Here is a 14,571-nt window from a genome sequence, read left to right on the forward strand (position 1 = left end):
TTCAGCGGTAATTCCTTTCCTTAATTTCATCACATCATTCCCTAATTATACACAGTCAAGCTCCTCTAAATCTTTCCTTTCTCTGCTGTGGGCCACTCTGGTGGCACAAAAGGCCCCTTAAAGCTGTCCTAAGTAAGCAGCTGAAAATCCCATAATAAGAGGAAACCCTTTGCTGATGAAGACAGCTCTATGTACTCCCCAATACTGGAGGAGTGAAAAGGGCAGGGAAGGCTGTGGTTGGAATGCGCTACATTCAAGCAATCCCCAGATGACACAACAGCCAGTAGGGTCTATTGCAAGCCAGAGTAACTTGGGGCAATCCTCAGGCTTCTTTAAATTATCCTGGTGGGTGTTAACTCCCCCGCTAAAATCAACCCTCTTATTCTCACTTTTCATACATTGCACAGATCCAACTGCTCCTAAATCTCAACTCCTATGACCTACATGCTGTCTGTGCTCCCTGCACTCTAACTTTGTGCTTTTCCCACGCTGCTCCCTTGGCCCAAAATATCCCTTACCTGTGTGTCAAGCATCCCTACACACCGCCTTCAAATCCTTCCTCAAAACCCACTTATTTTGTCCAGCTTTTCGCTAATGATTTCCATGGCTGTGCCATCTATTTATCTTTTGTTACCGGACAAACTCCATCTTAAAACCATACAAAGTAAGGCAAAAGTAAATGCCAAATCTTCTGAGTTAAACAAAAGATTTCCTTCTTCCTCATTTCCTAATATAAAGCTTACTCAACCACCTTTTCCAGTTTTGAAGCTAAGAGGGTGGCAACCCTTCTGCTGAAGTGGATCCAGTCTAATCCAAACCAAAACAGTTCTGTAGAAGGTAACCCTCTCTCCCACCCCATTGATCTTTACACCAGTTAGTATCTAATACTGAGCATACTTTTTTTACACTCTGGTACAGAAGGATCTCTGAGAAGACCACATGTATTGTTCCCATTTTCAGCTCTCTTCCCCACTCCCTAAAGTTATTCTGGTTATATCCAATCCAGAGTTTGAAGTTACTTTTATAAAATTGTTTCAGTCACTCCGGATACGACTGGTTACATTTCCCTTCCCATATACAGAAAATAAATCTATTCTCCAGGGCTATCTCAGGATATGAATCAGTGATGTCTTGAGCACAAAAGCAGGATTCACATCCCTAGATAAATGATCCACGAACAAACACTTATTTCCTTTGAACTGGAGTATCCCGACACCTGTTACACAAACACACACACATATGCAGGAGTGCTATCAATATTAACCAAACCACATATTCCAGGAAATATAATAATTGGTAATGACAGATTCTCACAGTGTTACCATGCACATTTGTTTCCAAGCTTGGGATTTTTCTGGGGAGGTAGAAATATAATCAAATATATTTGAATGCAATACATTGGCATTTCTGATATTTTTCCCAGCTATGGCACAGATATAGCACAGCCATCAAGTAACCCTACTGCTATTTTTTCAATGGAATATGGGTTCACGCTTTGGCAAACAGAGTTTGAATTGGTTGTGAGAAGTGCCGCATTTGATTTTGGAAGTAGAAAATCCTCACTGTTCAGTGTGCCTCTTGACTAACCTATGTTGCATCAGTGCCATTCAGCTTTCATGAAATAGGAAATCACTTACCCTTTAACCTGGAGACTACATATGGCAATGGAGACACAAAATGAGAGGGCAGGTAATTGAGACAAAAGTTATTTTGGAAGGAGGGAAATAAAGCTGGGGAAGAGCAATAATGACAGGGAAAGGACTGAATCACACATATCAATATTCACACAAAAGGCACATGTTTGCAAATCATTGTAGAGGACTCTTATCTTAGATTGCACAATGACACAAAAGTGAAATATTTTAAGAATGTGCAATCTCAAGCATAACTCAAAAAAAGACACTTTGCAGCTCTTTCCCTTCCTTCTTACATATATTTAACTAGATACCACAAGTTTCTACTGGTGCCAGCTCTGTTCATTAGGACAATTAAGCATCCCATCTATATGGATAGATAATTCATTCATAAGTGTCTGCATTTGTGGGTTTTTACAAAAAGGATATTTTTTCAGCATGTACAGAGTAGCTAGTCTTGAAGCTCGAAAGTTGGCTCTGACAGATCGATAAACAGCTTTCCGAAGACCAATGAGATGCTGACTAGGATGCTGTCCAGCTTTATTAAATGGGCAAGCAGCACTGACCCTGTCAAGCAAACTTGAAAAGTAAAATGTGATACAACTGTACAGATGTCCTAAAGAATTTAAAAAAGACAATACATCAATTTCACTTTCATATCCCTTATTTACAAAAGACAATCCTTTTTTATAATGGGTCAATACATATAATTAAAGCAACAAAGTTTTACCGCATGAGTGATACATTTCATTAAAAAATTTAAATGAAAAAAGATTAACAACTCAGTAAAGTTCCTGATCCTACTCCTATTGGAGTCAATGGCAATATTCCTATGGACCTCAATTGTACAGGATCAGACACACTGTAAGGCTAATGAACTCTGACCTGAACAGAAGTCCACTGTAAGTTTTAAAAATACATATATTTAACGCATACCTCTCTACATGAAACTAATTCCTTAGCTCTTACACATGATTTTGCAGATCGGCAGTGCTCCGCTATCTATTTAGATTAATCTATATTCCCCTCCCCACAATCAGCATAAGGAATGTTATCCACTTTGAGTAGAAGGACAATTTACCATAAAAACTACAGACTGCAGAAATTCTTGTGGCACTGTTACAGCTAGAAATACAAAATGAAGCAAAGATTCTGAAATGCACGTACATATACTAACATTTTAAAATATACATTCATCTCAACATATATATATATATATATATGCATATCAGTGTGTCACTGTGTTATTTGCTTGTGGGAACAGACTGCAGGAGCGCTGTAAGAAAGTGCCATTATAAAAAATTATCTATTCTGTAAATAAACTGAAGTGCACCTGTGTGAATTTTAAATATTTGCATGTTAAGTTGCAAAAACCAAAAAAATTAGTACAGACTAGTCTTCTGTTAGTGTACAGTATACTTAATAATGTGAAAGGTATTTATTAAAATAACATTGTACACACTAGCTATAAAAAGTCACACCATATTAACATACAAGAGTAATACTTACACATGATCAAATAAAATTTTATGTAAAACATTTTTCATTATAAAAGAAGCAAAAACTGCACTAGCTTGCAATTTTACAAAAGCAAGATTAATATGTTTGTCCAGTTCTGTGTTTTCACTGGAACCTTAAAATGAATATCTGTTACAGATTCGCTCTTAAAATTTCTATGGCTATTTGAACGCAATTGCCAACGTTCATAGGTGAACTCTCATTTCAGTCTTTTAAACCATACACTTCAATAGGTTGTAAGAAGTGTGTCTGGAGAAGCTAAGGAGTAATTTAAGAAAGCAGGCAGAAAGCTACCAATGTTTTCTCCACAGCAAGATTGTAAGCGCTTGCAGCTTTAGTACAAGACACCCACACATCACCCATGCACCTGTGTACAACCAACGCCTTGAAAAACAGGGTTGTTTTCTGATTTGTAACATTTGTTTCCATGTCAGATGTTCATCTCAGCAGTTTGTACAAATGTATAGGACTGAATTTTTCCTTTCTTTTTTCCTGAGAAAGATCAAACCAGCATCATTTGCTATGTTTCTGAACATACCAGAGATACGTCATCCCAGGATCTCTGTTAAATGTTACCGGACCATGCTGTGTAGCAGCAGTGAAAGGCAAGAGGAAAAAGTGTTGAGGATGAACTTCCTTTTCTCTGGAACCCCGACCTGGGATATTCTATCTACTACCCAAGATCCATAAACCTGGAAATCCTGGGCGCCCCATCATCTCAGGCATTGGCAGCCTGACAGCAGGATTGTCTGGCTATGTAGACTCCCTCCTCAGGCCCTACACTACCAGCACTCCCAGCTACCTTCGAGACACCACTGACTTCCTGAGGAAACTACAATCCATCGGTGATCTTCCTGATAACACCATCCTGGCCACTATGGATGTAGAAGCCCTCTACACCAACATTCCACACAAAGATGGACTACAAGCCGTCAAGAACACTATCCCCGATAATGTCACAGCTAACCTGGTGGCTGAACTTTGTGACTTTGTCCTTACCCATAACTATTTTACATTTGGGGACAATGTATACCTTCAGATCAGCGGCACTGCTATGGGTACCCGCAAGGCCCCACAGTATGCCAACATTTTTATGGCGGACTTAGAACAACGCTTCCTCAGCTCTCGTCCCCTAATGCCCCTACTCTACTTGCGCTATATTGATGACATCATCATCATCTGGACCCATGGAAAAGAAGCCCTTGAGGAATTCCACCATGATTTCAACAATTTCCATCCCACCATCAACCTCAGCCTGGTCCAGTCCACACAAGAAATCCACTTCCTGGACACTACAGTGCTAATAAACAATGGTCACATAAACACCACCCTATACCGGAAACCTACTGACCGCTATTCCTACCTACATGCCTCCAGCCTTCATCCTGACCACACCACGCGATCCATCGTCTACAGCCAAGCTCTGCGATACAACCGCATTTGCTCCAACCCCTCAGACAGAGACAAACACCTCCAAGATCTCTGTCAAGCATTCTTACAACTACAATACCCACCTGCGAAAGTGAAGAAACAGATTGATAGAGCCAGAAGAGTTCCCAGAAGTCACCTACTACAGGACAGGCCTAACAAAGAAAATAACAGAACGCCACTAGCCGTCACCTTCAGCCCCCAACTAAAACCCCTCCAACGCATTATTAAGGATCTACAACCTATCCTGAAGGATGACCCAACACTCTCACAAATCTTGGGAGACAGGCCAGTCCTTGCCTACAGACAGCTCCCCAACCTGAAGCAAATACTCACCAGCAACCACACACCACACAACAGAACCACTAACCCAGGAACCTATCCTTGCAACAAAGCCCGTTGCCAACCGTGCCCACATATCTATTCAGGGGACACCATCAAAGGGCCTAATAACATCAGCTACACTATCAGAGGCTCGTTCACCTGCACATCCACCAATGTGATATATGCCATCATGTGCCAGCAATGCCCCTCTGCCATGTACATTGGTCAAACTGGACAGTCTCTACGTAAAAGAATAAATGGACACAAATCAGATGTCAAGAATTCTAACATTCATAAACCAGTCGGAGAACACTTCAATCTCTCTGGTCACGCAATCACAGACATGAAGGTCGCTATCTTAAAACAAAAAAACTTCAAATCCAGACTCCAGCGAGAAACTGCTGAATTGGAATTCATTTGCAAATTGGATACTATTAATTTAGGCTTAAATAGAGACTGGGAGTGGCTAAGTCATTATGCAAGGTAGCCTATTTCCCCTTGTTTTTTTCTACCCCCCTGACGTTCTGGTTAAACTTGGATTTATGCTGGAAATGGCCCACCTTGATTATCATGCACATTGTAGGGAGAGTGGTCACTTTGGATGAGCTATTACCAGCAGGAGAGTGAGTTTGTGTGTGTATGGGGGTAGGGGGGTGAGAAAACCTGGATTTGTGCTGGAAATGGCCCACCTTGATTATCATACACATTTTAAAGAGAGTGGTCACTTTGGATGGGCTATTACCAGCAGGAGAGTGAGCTTGTGTGGGGGGGGGGGGCGGAGGGTGAGAAAACCTGGATTTGTGCTGGAAATGACCCAACTTGATGATCACTTTAGATAAGCTATTACCAGCAGGAGAGTGGGGTGGGAGGAGGTATTGTTTCATGGTCTCTGTGTATATAATGTCTTCTGCAGTTTCCACAGTATGCATCCGATGAAGTGAGCTGTAGCTCACGAAAGCTCATGCTCAAATAAATTGGTTAGTCTCTAAGGTGCCACAAGTCCTCCTTTTCTTTTTTCCACAACACCAAAATCTATCTCAATTATAAGATACTGCAATTTAAAGCTCTCTGTCTCAAGCTAGATTTTAACTAAGGTTGAAATAGGATTTGTGTGTCATAGGCTCATACTGCCTCATATTAATAAAATCAGTTACTACACATGAGCATGGTGGTAGTTCTATAAAGATGCTGTGGGCATCAGTACACGCTTGGATATTTCAAATTGGAATCAAGCAAGAGCAATAATAATATTTGGGAAAGCTCATTACTGAAGTGCCAACCAAATAAATAGTCCTCATTCTACAAAAGAGTGGACTTTCACTATATATTTTTACAATTTGCATTTTACAAGGGGCAGGGAAATGGAAGCATTTTCAATAGCTAGTAGGAATTCCAAGCAGTGACCCTAGGCAGGACTACTTGATTGGAACTCATTAGCTTAGTCAGTGCCTTTCAAAACAAACAAAAACAAAATCTTGTTTTGAAAGGTAATGACTACACCTACACCTAATTGCAAAGAGAATTCAGGGCATTGTCCATGTTTCTCTCTAAAGGCATCCTGCTGTCTGATGGAGGATAACCAGTTGCATTTGAAATACTTAAGGTAAAGGAGCTCCAGCAGGTTGGACGGGAGGAATTCAAGGTGGGATGATGTTTTTACAGAATAAAACAGATCCAACAGGAGCTTTCATGTTGCTGAGACAATGAACAAATGACCAAAATTTTGTTCTTAGCACTTACTGGGACATATTGCTACAGTAGCATCCCTATCATCTTATAGGGTGAGTTCCTGACACAGTTGACATCAATGGCAAAGTTCCTAAGCCTCAGAGCTGTAAAATCGCACAGAAAGACATCCCTTAACTTACTGTAACGATATTCAGTGTCACTTGACTCCCTTTAGCCAACATTAAAGCTACTTTACTACATTACTGCTAGAAGACATATTAAGCTTTTTCTCTTAAGGTCTATTAGCAGGAAACTACACTATAGCTCAAAGCAAAATCGGGAGCAACAACCACCATACAGAGTGCTAACTTAAGTAAATAATTTTCTGACTGTTCCTCTAGAGCATATTATATGTATAGGTCTGCTGAGGAAAACACTCTAGAATTAGTTAAGGATTAAAAAAAAATAAAGGTCATAGACTTGGTCCATATTGGACCATTACTTCAGAGATCCATGTATTGAGCGTACTGTCTCAGTTACCTTCAAACCCCCTGTGATACAGCATGGAATTGGGAAGACACTATTAAAAAATTGCAAGGAGTCATGCCAGATATGCCATGTAAGGTATCTGTGAAAATGTTATGATTTGCCAAGTATCATAATCTTGTTTATATGTTTGTATTGCTTTTGTATTGTGAGTTATAGATATGTATGGCATATCTGTATTTCAAAACTTATGCTGTATTTCTGGGTTCCCCCCCAGGCAGAATGGCATTGGTACTAAGCCTGCTTGATGGCCCCTCAATGGACATCAGCTGTACAATGAACCCATTGAGAGAAGGCAGGGACTACACCTTATGAGTCAGCAAGACATGTAGGGGAATGTCTGTGGACAGAGAACGCTAAGGCTTTTCCATGCCATGTGCTGTGAAGTTTGTGTTTGGGACAAAGGAAGTACAAGCCACATGGCAAAAGGTATAAAGGACCGCTGCATCATCTCAATTTTGTCTTCAATCTGCTTCTTATTTCTGGAGCAACTTTTCTACAAACAAAGCTCTGGACAAAGGACAATGACCAAACCGAGCTGTGGATGTGTTCCAGAGGGACTTTCAAGCCAGCAAACTCACCAATACTGTTAACCTGATATATGGACTTTGAAGTCTTAGGTATTATCTGATTGTTTTACCATTTAACAACTCTCTTCCTGTTCTTTCTTTTTTCTTTATAATAAATCTTTAGTTTTACATACTAAAGGATTGATTGGCAGCATGATATTTTGGGTAAGATCCAAGCTAATACTGACCTGATAATGTGGCTGTCCCTTTGGGGTCAAAAGAACATTTTGTACAGTTAGCAGAGTTTTTAAACAACTTCTCACTGTACTGGACCTATATGCTGATTGGGAGCCAGAGAACTGGAATGCAATAAAGGGGGCTGTGTGATTTCTTTTTTAGCTTCTTGATAACCAATGTGGGGGACTAGGAGCACAGCTTGTGACTGGTTGGTGAGTCTAACTTCAGTGTTAACCACCAGTTTTGAGAGTATCTGTTCTCCTTTTGCAGCCTGCCCAGACCTTGGCATTTTCAATGACGGCTACTACCCCGGGTCACACCCCCATCCCATGCACACCAAAAGAAATCCTCTCTTAAAGGTTACTAAGGGCAGGTCTTCATTACCCGCCAATTGGGGATCGATTTATCGTGTCTCATCCAGACGTGATAAGTCAATCCCTGAACGCATTCCCCATCGACTCCAGAACTCCTGCCTGCGAGAGGTGGAAGAGAAGTCAAAGGAGAAGCGGCAGTGGTCAACTCGCCGACGTCCTCATGGCCAGGTAAGTCGACCTAAGATACGCCGACTTCAGCTACGCTATTCGCGTAGCTGAAGTTGCATATCTTCGGTCAACAGCCCCCCCAGCTAAGATTTAAAGAAAAGGGGACATAAGATCAGGAGTCAACTTGAAGCTCATCTATTGTTTTAAACAACTAACTTTTAGATATGTAATTAAAAAGCAATCAGACCACAGATTTGTTAAAATTAGAAGAAAAAAATCAGATGTTTGTCTCAATCTGGACAAGTCTTAATAGTAAATTATTTTTGCGATTCTTTTTTGTGAAGATAAGACTGAATATTGCTTAATTGTATTCTGGCTCAATGAAAACATATCTAGGCTGACTTAGGACATGCTTAAACACTCCAAAAAGATAATAAAATATGTCCTTGGCAAAACATAATGTAGGTATCTCATCATCTAAAGTTAGGAAATTAATTCAAACTAGGTAGGGTACAGTTTCAGCCATGAATGTAGCATCATGTGCTCAAACACAATACAGTTTAACTGGTAGGAATAGCATAATGTCTACAAATACAGAACAAAGTTCTCTGTGCATATTAGGGCATTCAAGTCAGAAATGTATACAGATCCCATAAATCAAAGCAGAGAAAAAGAGGTATTTTATTGATCTTAAAAAGATGACTGGACTATTTTTTGCATTTTCCTCCTTCTTCCACCCAAAGTTCTATAAGCACAACGTGTTGCTAGAAATTACATTGACTTAAAACAATAGAAGGGAAGGACAATGCACAGGTGCAAGCATGTTGGCTTCAAGATCAGTACACGTGTTCAGTATGTCACAATGTTCATTCATCCAAACCAGGAAGAAAACATACAAGAGCCAATTCAACTGTAGACACCAAATAACTAGGATCAGAATATCAAATCCCATAAGTAGGAAAAGACAAATTCTGTTGGCAAAGAGTTCTGAGTTTTAAGTGTCTGAGGGGCAATAGATGTGAAAACAATATTTTCAACCTATGACCTTTCATAGCATTTCTTTGATTATAAGTAATGTGATGAAAACAAAATTATTATTGCACACCATACAGAAGGAAATACCTTTTCACATAATCTTTTGTTATAAAATACTACTGATTACTTGCAGGCAAAATAATGTTAGAAAACATTTTTTGGTAATCTAAAATGCTAAATAATTTCATCAAAATAGTGAAATATAATTTTAAAATACTACATGACCCTTCAAGAACTGCTCATTAAAGGGGCTTAGAGCCCCTTTGTCTCTCCCTACTCCTCCCCATAAATAATTACTTGTTTATGTTGTCAGTAGTGTAGGAGATTTTCAAAAGGTACAAAGGACAGTACGGTGCCCAAATAATAGAGCTGTTGTGCCTCTGAAAATCTTTATAGTGAACACTTTTAAACAGAACTGTCAGACTTTGAACACCTGCAATGTAATTATCATGGTAGTTACACAAGTTGGTCTGTAGAAATGTCAATCTTAATAAAAAAATTAAAACGTATAATGTTTTCCAACAGATTCCATCTGTCATTGGAGATAACATTATAGAATTTTAATACTTAATTGGCTTGAATGAATCCATATATAAAATGAAATAAAATAAAGACTCACAGGGTAAATCCTCTGGAAATGACTTCAGTCTCCTGAATGAGTCGCAGAGCTTTTCTCACAAGATTAGTAAAAGCGCGGCTATTTGCCACTGTCTCTTCCAGCTGGAGTCTGTATTTTCTCAGGGACATTTGCAGCTTGGCTATCCTCCATGTGCCTAGAGCTCGTGTGATCACATAGACAAACAGAACTAGTCCCCACACCAGCCAGAATGATCCATTCCACCATGAAGGAAGTATAATCAATGCACTGACAAAGGCAAGCAGCAGAGACGCATCCCTGCAAACAAAGGAATACACAAAGTTTCATCTACCACCGATTCCTAAGATTAATCAACTGAGGAAAGTCATGAGATCTCAACTACAATGTTGTTTACATTTAATTACATGGACTTTTATGTAGGCTTTTAAGAGAGCAATAAACAGCAACAAGATCACTAAATGGCAGATTTAGGTGTTTTTATATATGGAATTAGTCCATAGAGCTACGATATATTTTCTTGGTTTAAAACAGCCAGTGGAAAAATAATGCATCAATTTGAAAGGTCAATCTTTAAAACATAGGACTTAAAAAAAAATGTGATTGCTCAGCATTAAAAGCAAGGGTGGATGGGAAATGTATGGTCTTCACTTCCAGGTTCAAGAGGACAGTGGTAAAGGGTATAGTTCTTTTCGGTAAGCAAACGTTCTAAGTAATGACAGTTTTATTTTTCCAGATTCTGACTCATTTAACCTGGACATAACATACTACAAAGTTCTAACAAGCTTTTAAAAAGCTGGCTGTGGAAATCTTTTTAGGCAGCCCTGAGAACCTTTTCAAATTACCTGGAACGATAGAAGCTAAAGTCTCATTTCAGCTATGTTCAAAAGCAGATTTTTTTTTTTTTTTCAAAATTGCCATTTTTCTTTTGAAAGTTTTGACAGAAAAATTGGTCTATTAGAAAACAGAATGTGGGCCTTTGTATTTAATCTATAATTCTGCAAAGCTATAAGCTTTTCAAGCTTCAAATAACTTCATACCTATTTATTAGAGCTGACTGGGAAACAGACTTCCAGTTGATCAATTTTTTTTTTTTTAGTTTTTTTTTTTTTAGTTTTTGGAAAAAATTGTCTTGAATCATGACAAAAATCCAAAAACTTGAAAATTTTTGCCCAACTGGAATTCTGCAATATTTCAATTGGGGAATGCCAATTTAACGTTTCAAAACACTTCAGGTATTTCTGAAACAAAATATGCTGTCTGGGCTTCCAGGAAACTTGGAAGGCAAACCCAGAAAGATATGAATACAGAGATCCACAATAAGACGACCAATTTTAATGTAGTATAGTACGTAATTCTTTCACACTATTTACTGATTTTAGAAGAGGCCCAGGGTTAAAGAAAGCATTGTGCAGTGTACAAACATTCTGGGTAGGAAATTAATTTTAAGAGGACAGTCATAGGCTTAAAGGACAGGCAACTTTTATAAACAAGACCTGTACACCAGTGTGAAATTCATTATCCTTCTGTAACTTCCCTGCTATATCTAATAGACTTCCTGCTGCCCTGTTTACTTCTCACGGATGACTACATCACTAGCAGCATGAAAGCTATGCAAATGTAATGAACTCAGTAGTATGATGCAGTCTATGAAACTTTTCATACATTTCACATCTCCTAGTTCTCCTCACCACTGTTACCATATGGCAGCAAATTCTCCAGACCTGCCTCTGTTGCTTCATTTTTGAGACACATTAGAAGTGGAATACAAATGTATCTTTTTAAATTTCAAATAAAGATAAAAGTTTGGCCTGAAGAAAACCAAAACAGGAATGCTAGCGGCTCCAACAAATTGTTTAAAAATACCAAAAAAAAAAAATTAATACTGCAGACTTTTCAACTCAGAAAATCCAGTCTCCAGGTTAGTGTGCCTATACTAGACATGTACCAAAGCCATCAGAACATCACTTTAGAAGTTGAAGAACTAAACAACCTCTTTATTTAATAAAATATGTCAAAACATCCATAGTGCCCATCATGTGTTCTGGGGAGCCTATCCCATAAATTAAAACATAAAATGTAACATAAAGGACTACATGTAACTATTCACCAGCCTTCAATCCACACACTCCTCAAAAGTCTGAGGGGAAAATGGGCTTTCAAATGTGCCCAAGAAGTTAAAAAATCTGGGCCTGGAAGACCAAAGGGGAGTCAAATAATCTAAATCAAAGATTTTAGAGGAGAAAGGACAAACTTTTTGGTAAAGTCTCTTATGCAAAGAGCATGCTGATAGTTTCCCCATCAATGTATCTAAATAGTCACAGGCATAGGCGTTTTCTGGACAGTACCAAATATTAGGAGTTGCTAGGGAGCATAGCGTTGGAAGGTGTCCATTTTTCTGTTGCTTGGACTGCCCTGCAGACAGGATACTGGGGTCGAGTAGCTCAATCAGCTCCACATCCTCATGTAGCAGAACTTCCTGTTGCAGGATGGTATAGAGAGAGTCTAGTCGAAACCCAACATCCTTAACATGAATGAGTGAAAGAAAAAGAAAGCATGAGTAGAGATTCAGTTGTTAAAAAATAATAGAACTTTATGGTTAATAGTTCTGAAGACTCCAGCACTTTAGACATGCTACAATTGGCTATACCACCTCTCTTAAATGTGTTTCATTCTAAAACTACTTCTGCCATCTCATCTTTAAAGTTGCTTGCATTGAACTCACAACCTGGTCCTAAATGAGGACAATGTGGCTGAATTGGAAACATGCTACAGGTTGTATGAATGTATTTCCACAGGAATGCGCGTAGGAACTAGAATTTACCAGCAGAATGGAAGTCAAACTGCAACCTGAAAAGTCTGTTGTGTTCAAATGAATCTAGCTTTTTTCTGTAGCATCTGTCATTAGCAAACAAAAAGATGTTAAGATAGAGACATTGCAAATCAGTCAGTTATAAAAATTGGCTGTGGACCAGTTGACAAAGGAAAGGTCAGTTGGCTGGAATTAGATTCCCCATCTGCAGTGGGATTCTCCAGGAGAGAGCCACAAGACCTTTCCAAAGGAACCTGTGACTCCACAAATGAAACACCATGGGATCCTGTGGACCTTTGACTTACCAAACCTAATAGGAACTTTGGGTGGTACCAATCATTTTAATGCCATCACAAACATTTGCACTTCCCCTTCTTCAACTAGAACGTTTAAAGAAAAAAATCTCTACGGCTATAGTAGCTCTCTGAAGTCTTAAATCAGATACTGAAGCAAACCGTAACTCTAAAACACCAAAAGTTTCTCAATTAAGAGTGTTCAAACACACCACAATGAAAATTTACCATTAGCATGTGGTCTAAAGCAAGATGTAAGTGTAAAAAGGGAAAATACTTCTCTTCTGCAGCCAAAAGCTGTGAACAGACCTCAAGGAGTTTGTCACTTCATTGCCAAAATCTTTTTAGTTTTAATCCAACTGGTACTATTAAAGCCAAGATAAGTATTTCTCATTGACTCAGTGGAGTAATCTACCATGAAGACAGTAGGAAAATAGCTATTTGAAGGCCCTAATTCTTTAAAATAAAATAACAATAAATTAATGATACTCAGTATTATCTTATACCCTCCTGCATTCAGTTTTTATTGGCGAAGACTTGATGCAGGAAGCTACAGAGCAGACTATGTGCTGAAGTGAATTCAAGAACACTTCTCTTGAGTCAGTTCAGTATCCTACAGGTACTGCTTTGCATCATCTTGCAGGGTTGGCTAACTACCTCAGTTTCTTGGTTTCCAGGATAACAGGGCTAGGATGGCTGTGGAGGAAGCATACTCAGCTTACGTGGGGGCAGGAGAAGAGTTCCTTTCTTTGCCTCCTGGGCAATTCCAGAGCAGTGTTGCCAGGCTGTAAAGGAAATCTTGACCTCCTAGGCTGAGGAAGTGGTGATTATGAGGGGTTGGGATTGGAACTGGCAGATCTCTGAGGACTCCAGGAGGGATGGGGACAGCGTTAATAATAATAATAATAATAATTCTCCCAATTATTTTTAAGGCTGTATTTAAGGACAGCGTTCTTATGTAATTTCGGCATATTTCAGTGAAAACAGAAGGCATAAAAGAACTGTCCTGTGTTGGTCCTGCTATATCTACAGAGGTCAGGTGCCAAGTCTCTGAGTGAAAGGAAATGTGGACCCAATCCATCCCTGCATCTTGGCTCCTTTATGCCAATTTTACCGGCTTATTCAAAGGACAACAATGCCAGTGGATCTGGCCCACAGGTAATTCCTTCAATGCTGTGGGCATCCTGGGCTGGTAGACAGCCACCTATGCATCTGGTTCCAGCAGGAACCCATGGTGCACAGGGCCCACCAGGTGTGCCCGGGTGCTGTTACAATCTATCAGATGCAGTCAAATCTAGGGGGCCACTGGCAACTGGCCACAAGTTATGTCCAACCTCATGATGCTATAACCTGTGCTGGTGGCTGAGGTATGCCCCAGAAAAGGGAAGATGCAAAGGTGGCATGAAGCCACCTTTAACTCAGTCCCCCAATCTCTATGCCATGTTCAGCTCTGGCCCGAGGGTGATTTAAGCCCTATGTGTTTTTCCAGC

At 39.5% G+C, this 14,571-nt stretch overlaps 1 protein-coding gene across 9 annotated transcripts in view; it reads right to left on the reverse strand.

Moving 5' to 3' along the window:
• VEZT (vezatin, adherens junctions transmembrane protein) overlaps positions 1 to 14,571 on the reverse strand; it is a 99,000-nt gene that overhangs the window by 45,013 nt on the left and 39,416 nt on the right. For all 9 annotated transcript variants that reach the window (XM_073327512.2, XM_073327507.2, XM_073327503.2 and 6 more), the window contains 3 exons: positions 12,325 to 12,500; positions 10,001 to 10,276; positions 2,064 to 2,213 (listed from right to left, as the gene is read on the reverse strand). In XM_073327512.2, the coding sequence (XP_073183613.1) occupies positions 2,064 to 2,213; positions 10,001 to 10,276; positions 12,325 to 12,500 (602 nt within the window). The remainder of the gene's footprint in view (positions 1 to 2,063; positions 2,214 to 10,000; positions 10,277 to 12,324; positions 12,501 to 14,571) is intronic.

Source organism: Lepidochelys kempii, chromosome 1 (assembly GCF_965140285.1).
Source record: "Lepidochelys kempii isolate rLepKem1 chromosome 1, rLepKem1.hap1, whole genome shotgun sequence".
Lineage (NCBI taxonomy): Eukaryota > Metazoa > Chordata > Testudines > Cheloniidae > Lepidochelys > Lepidochelys kempii.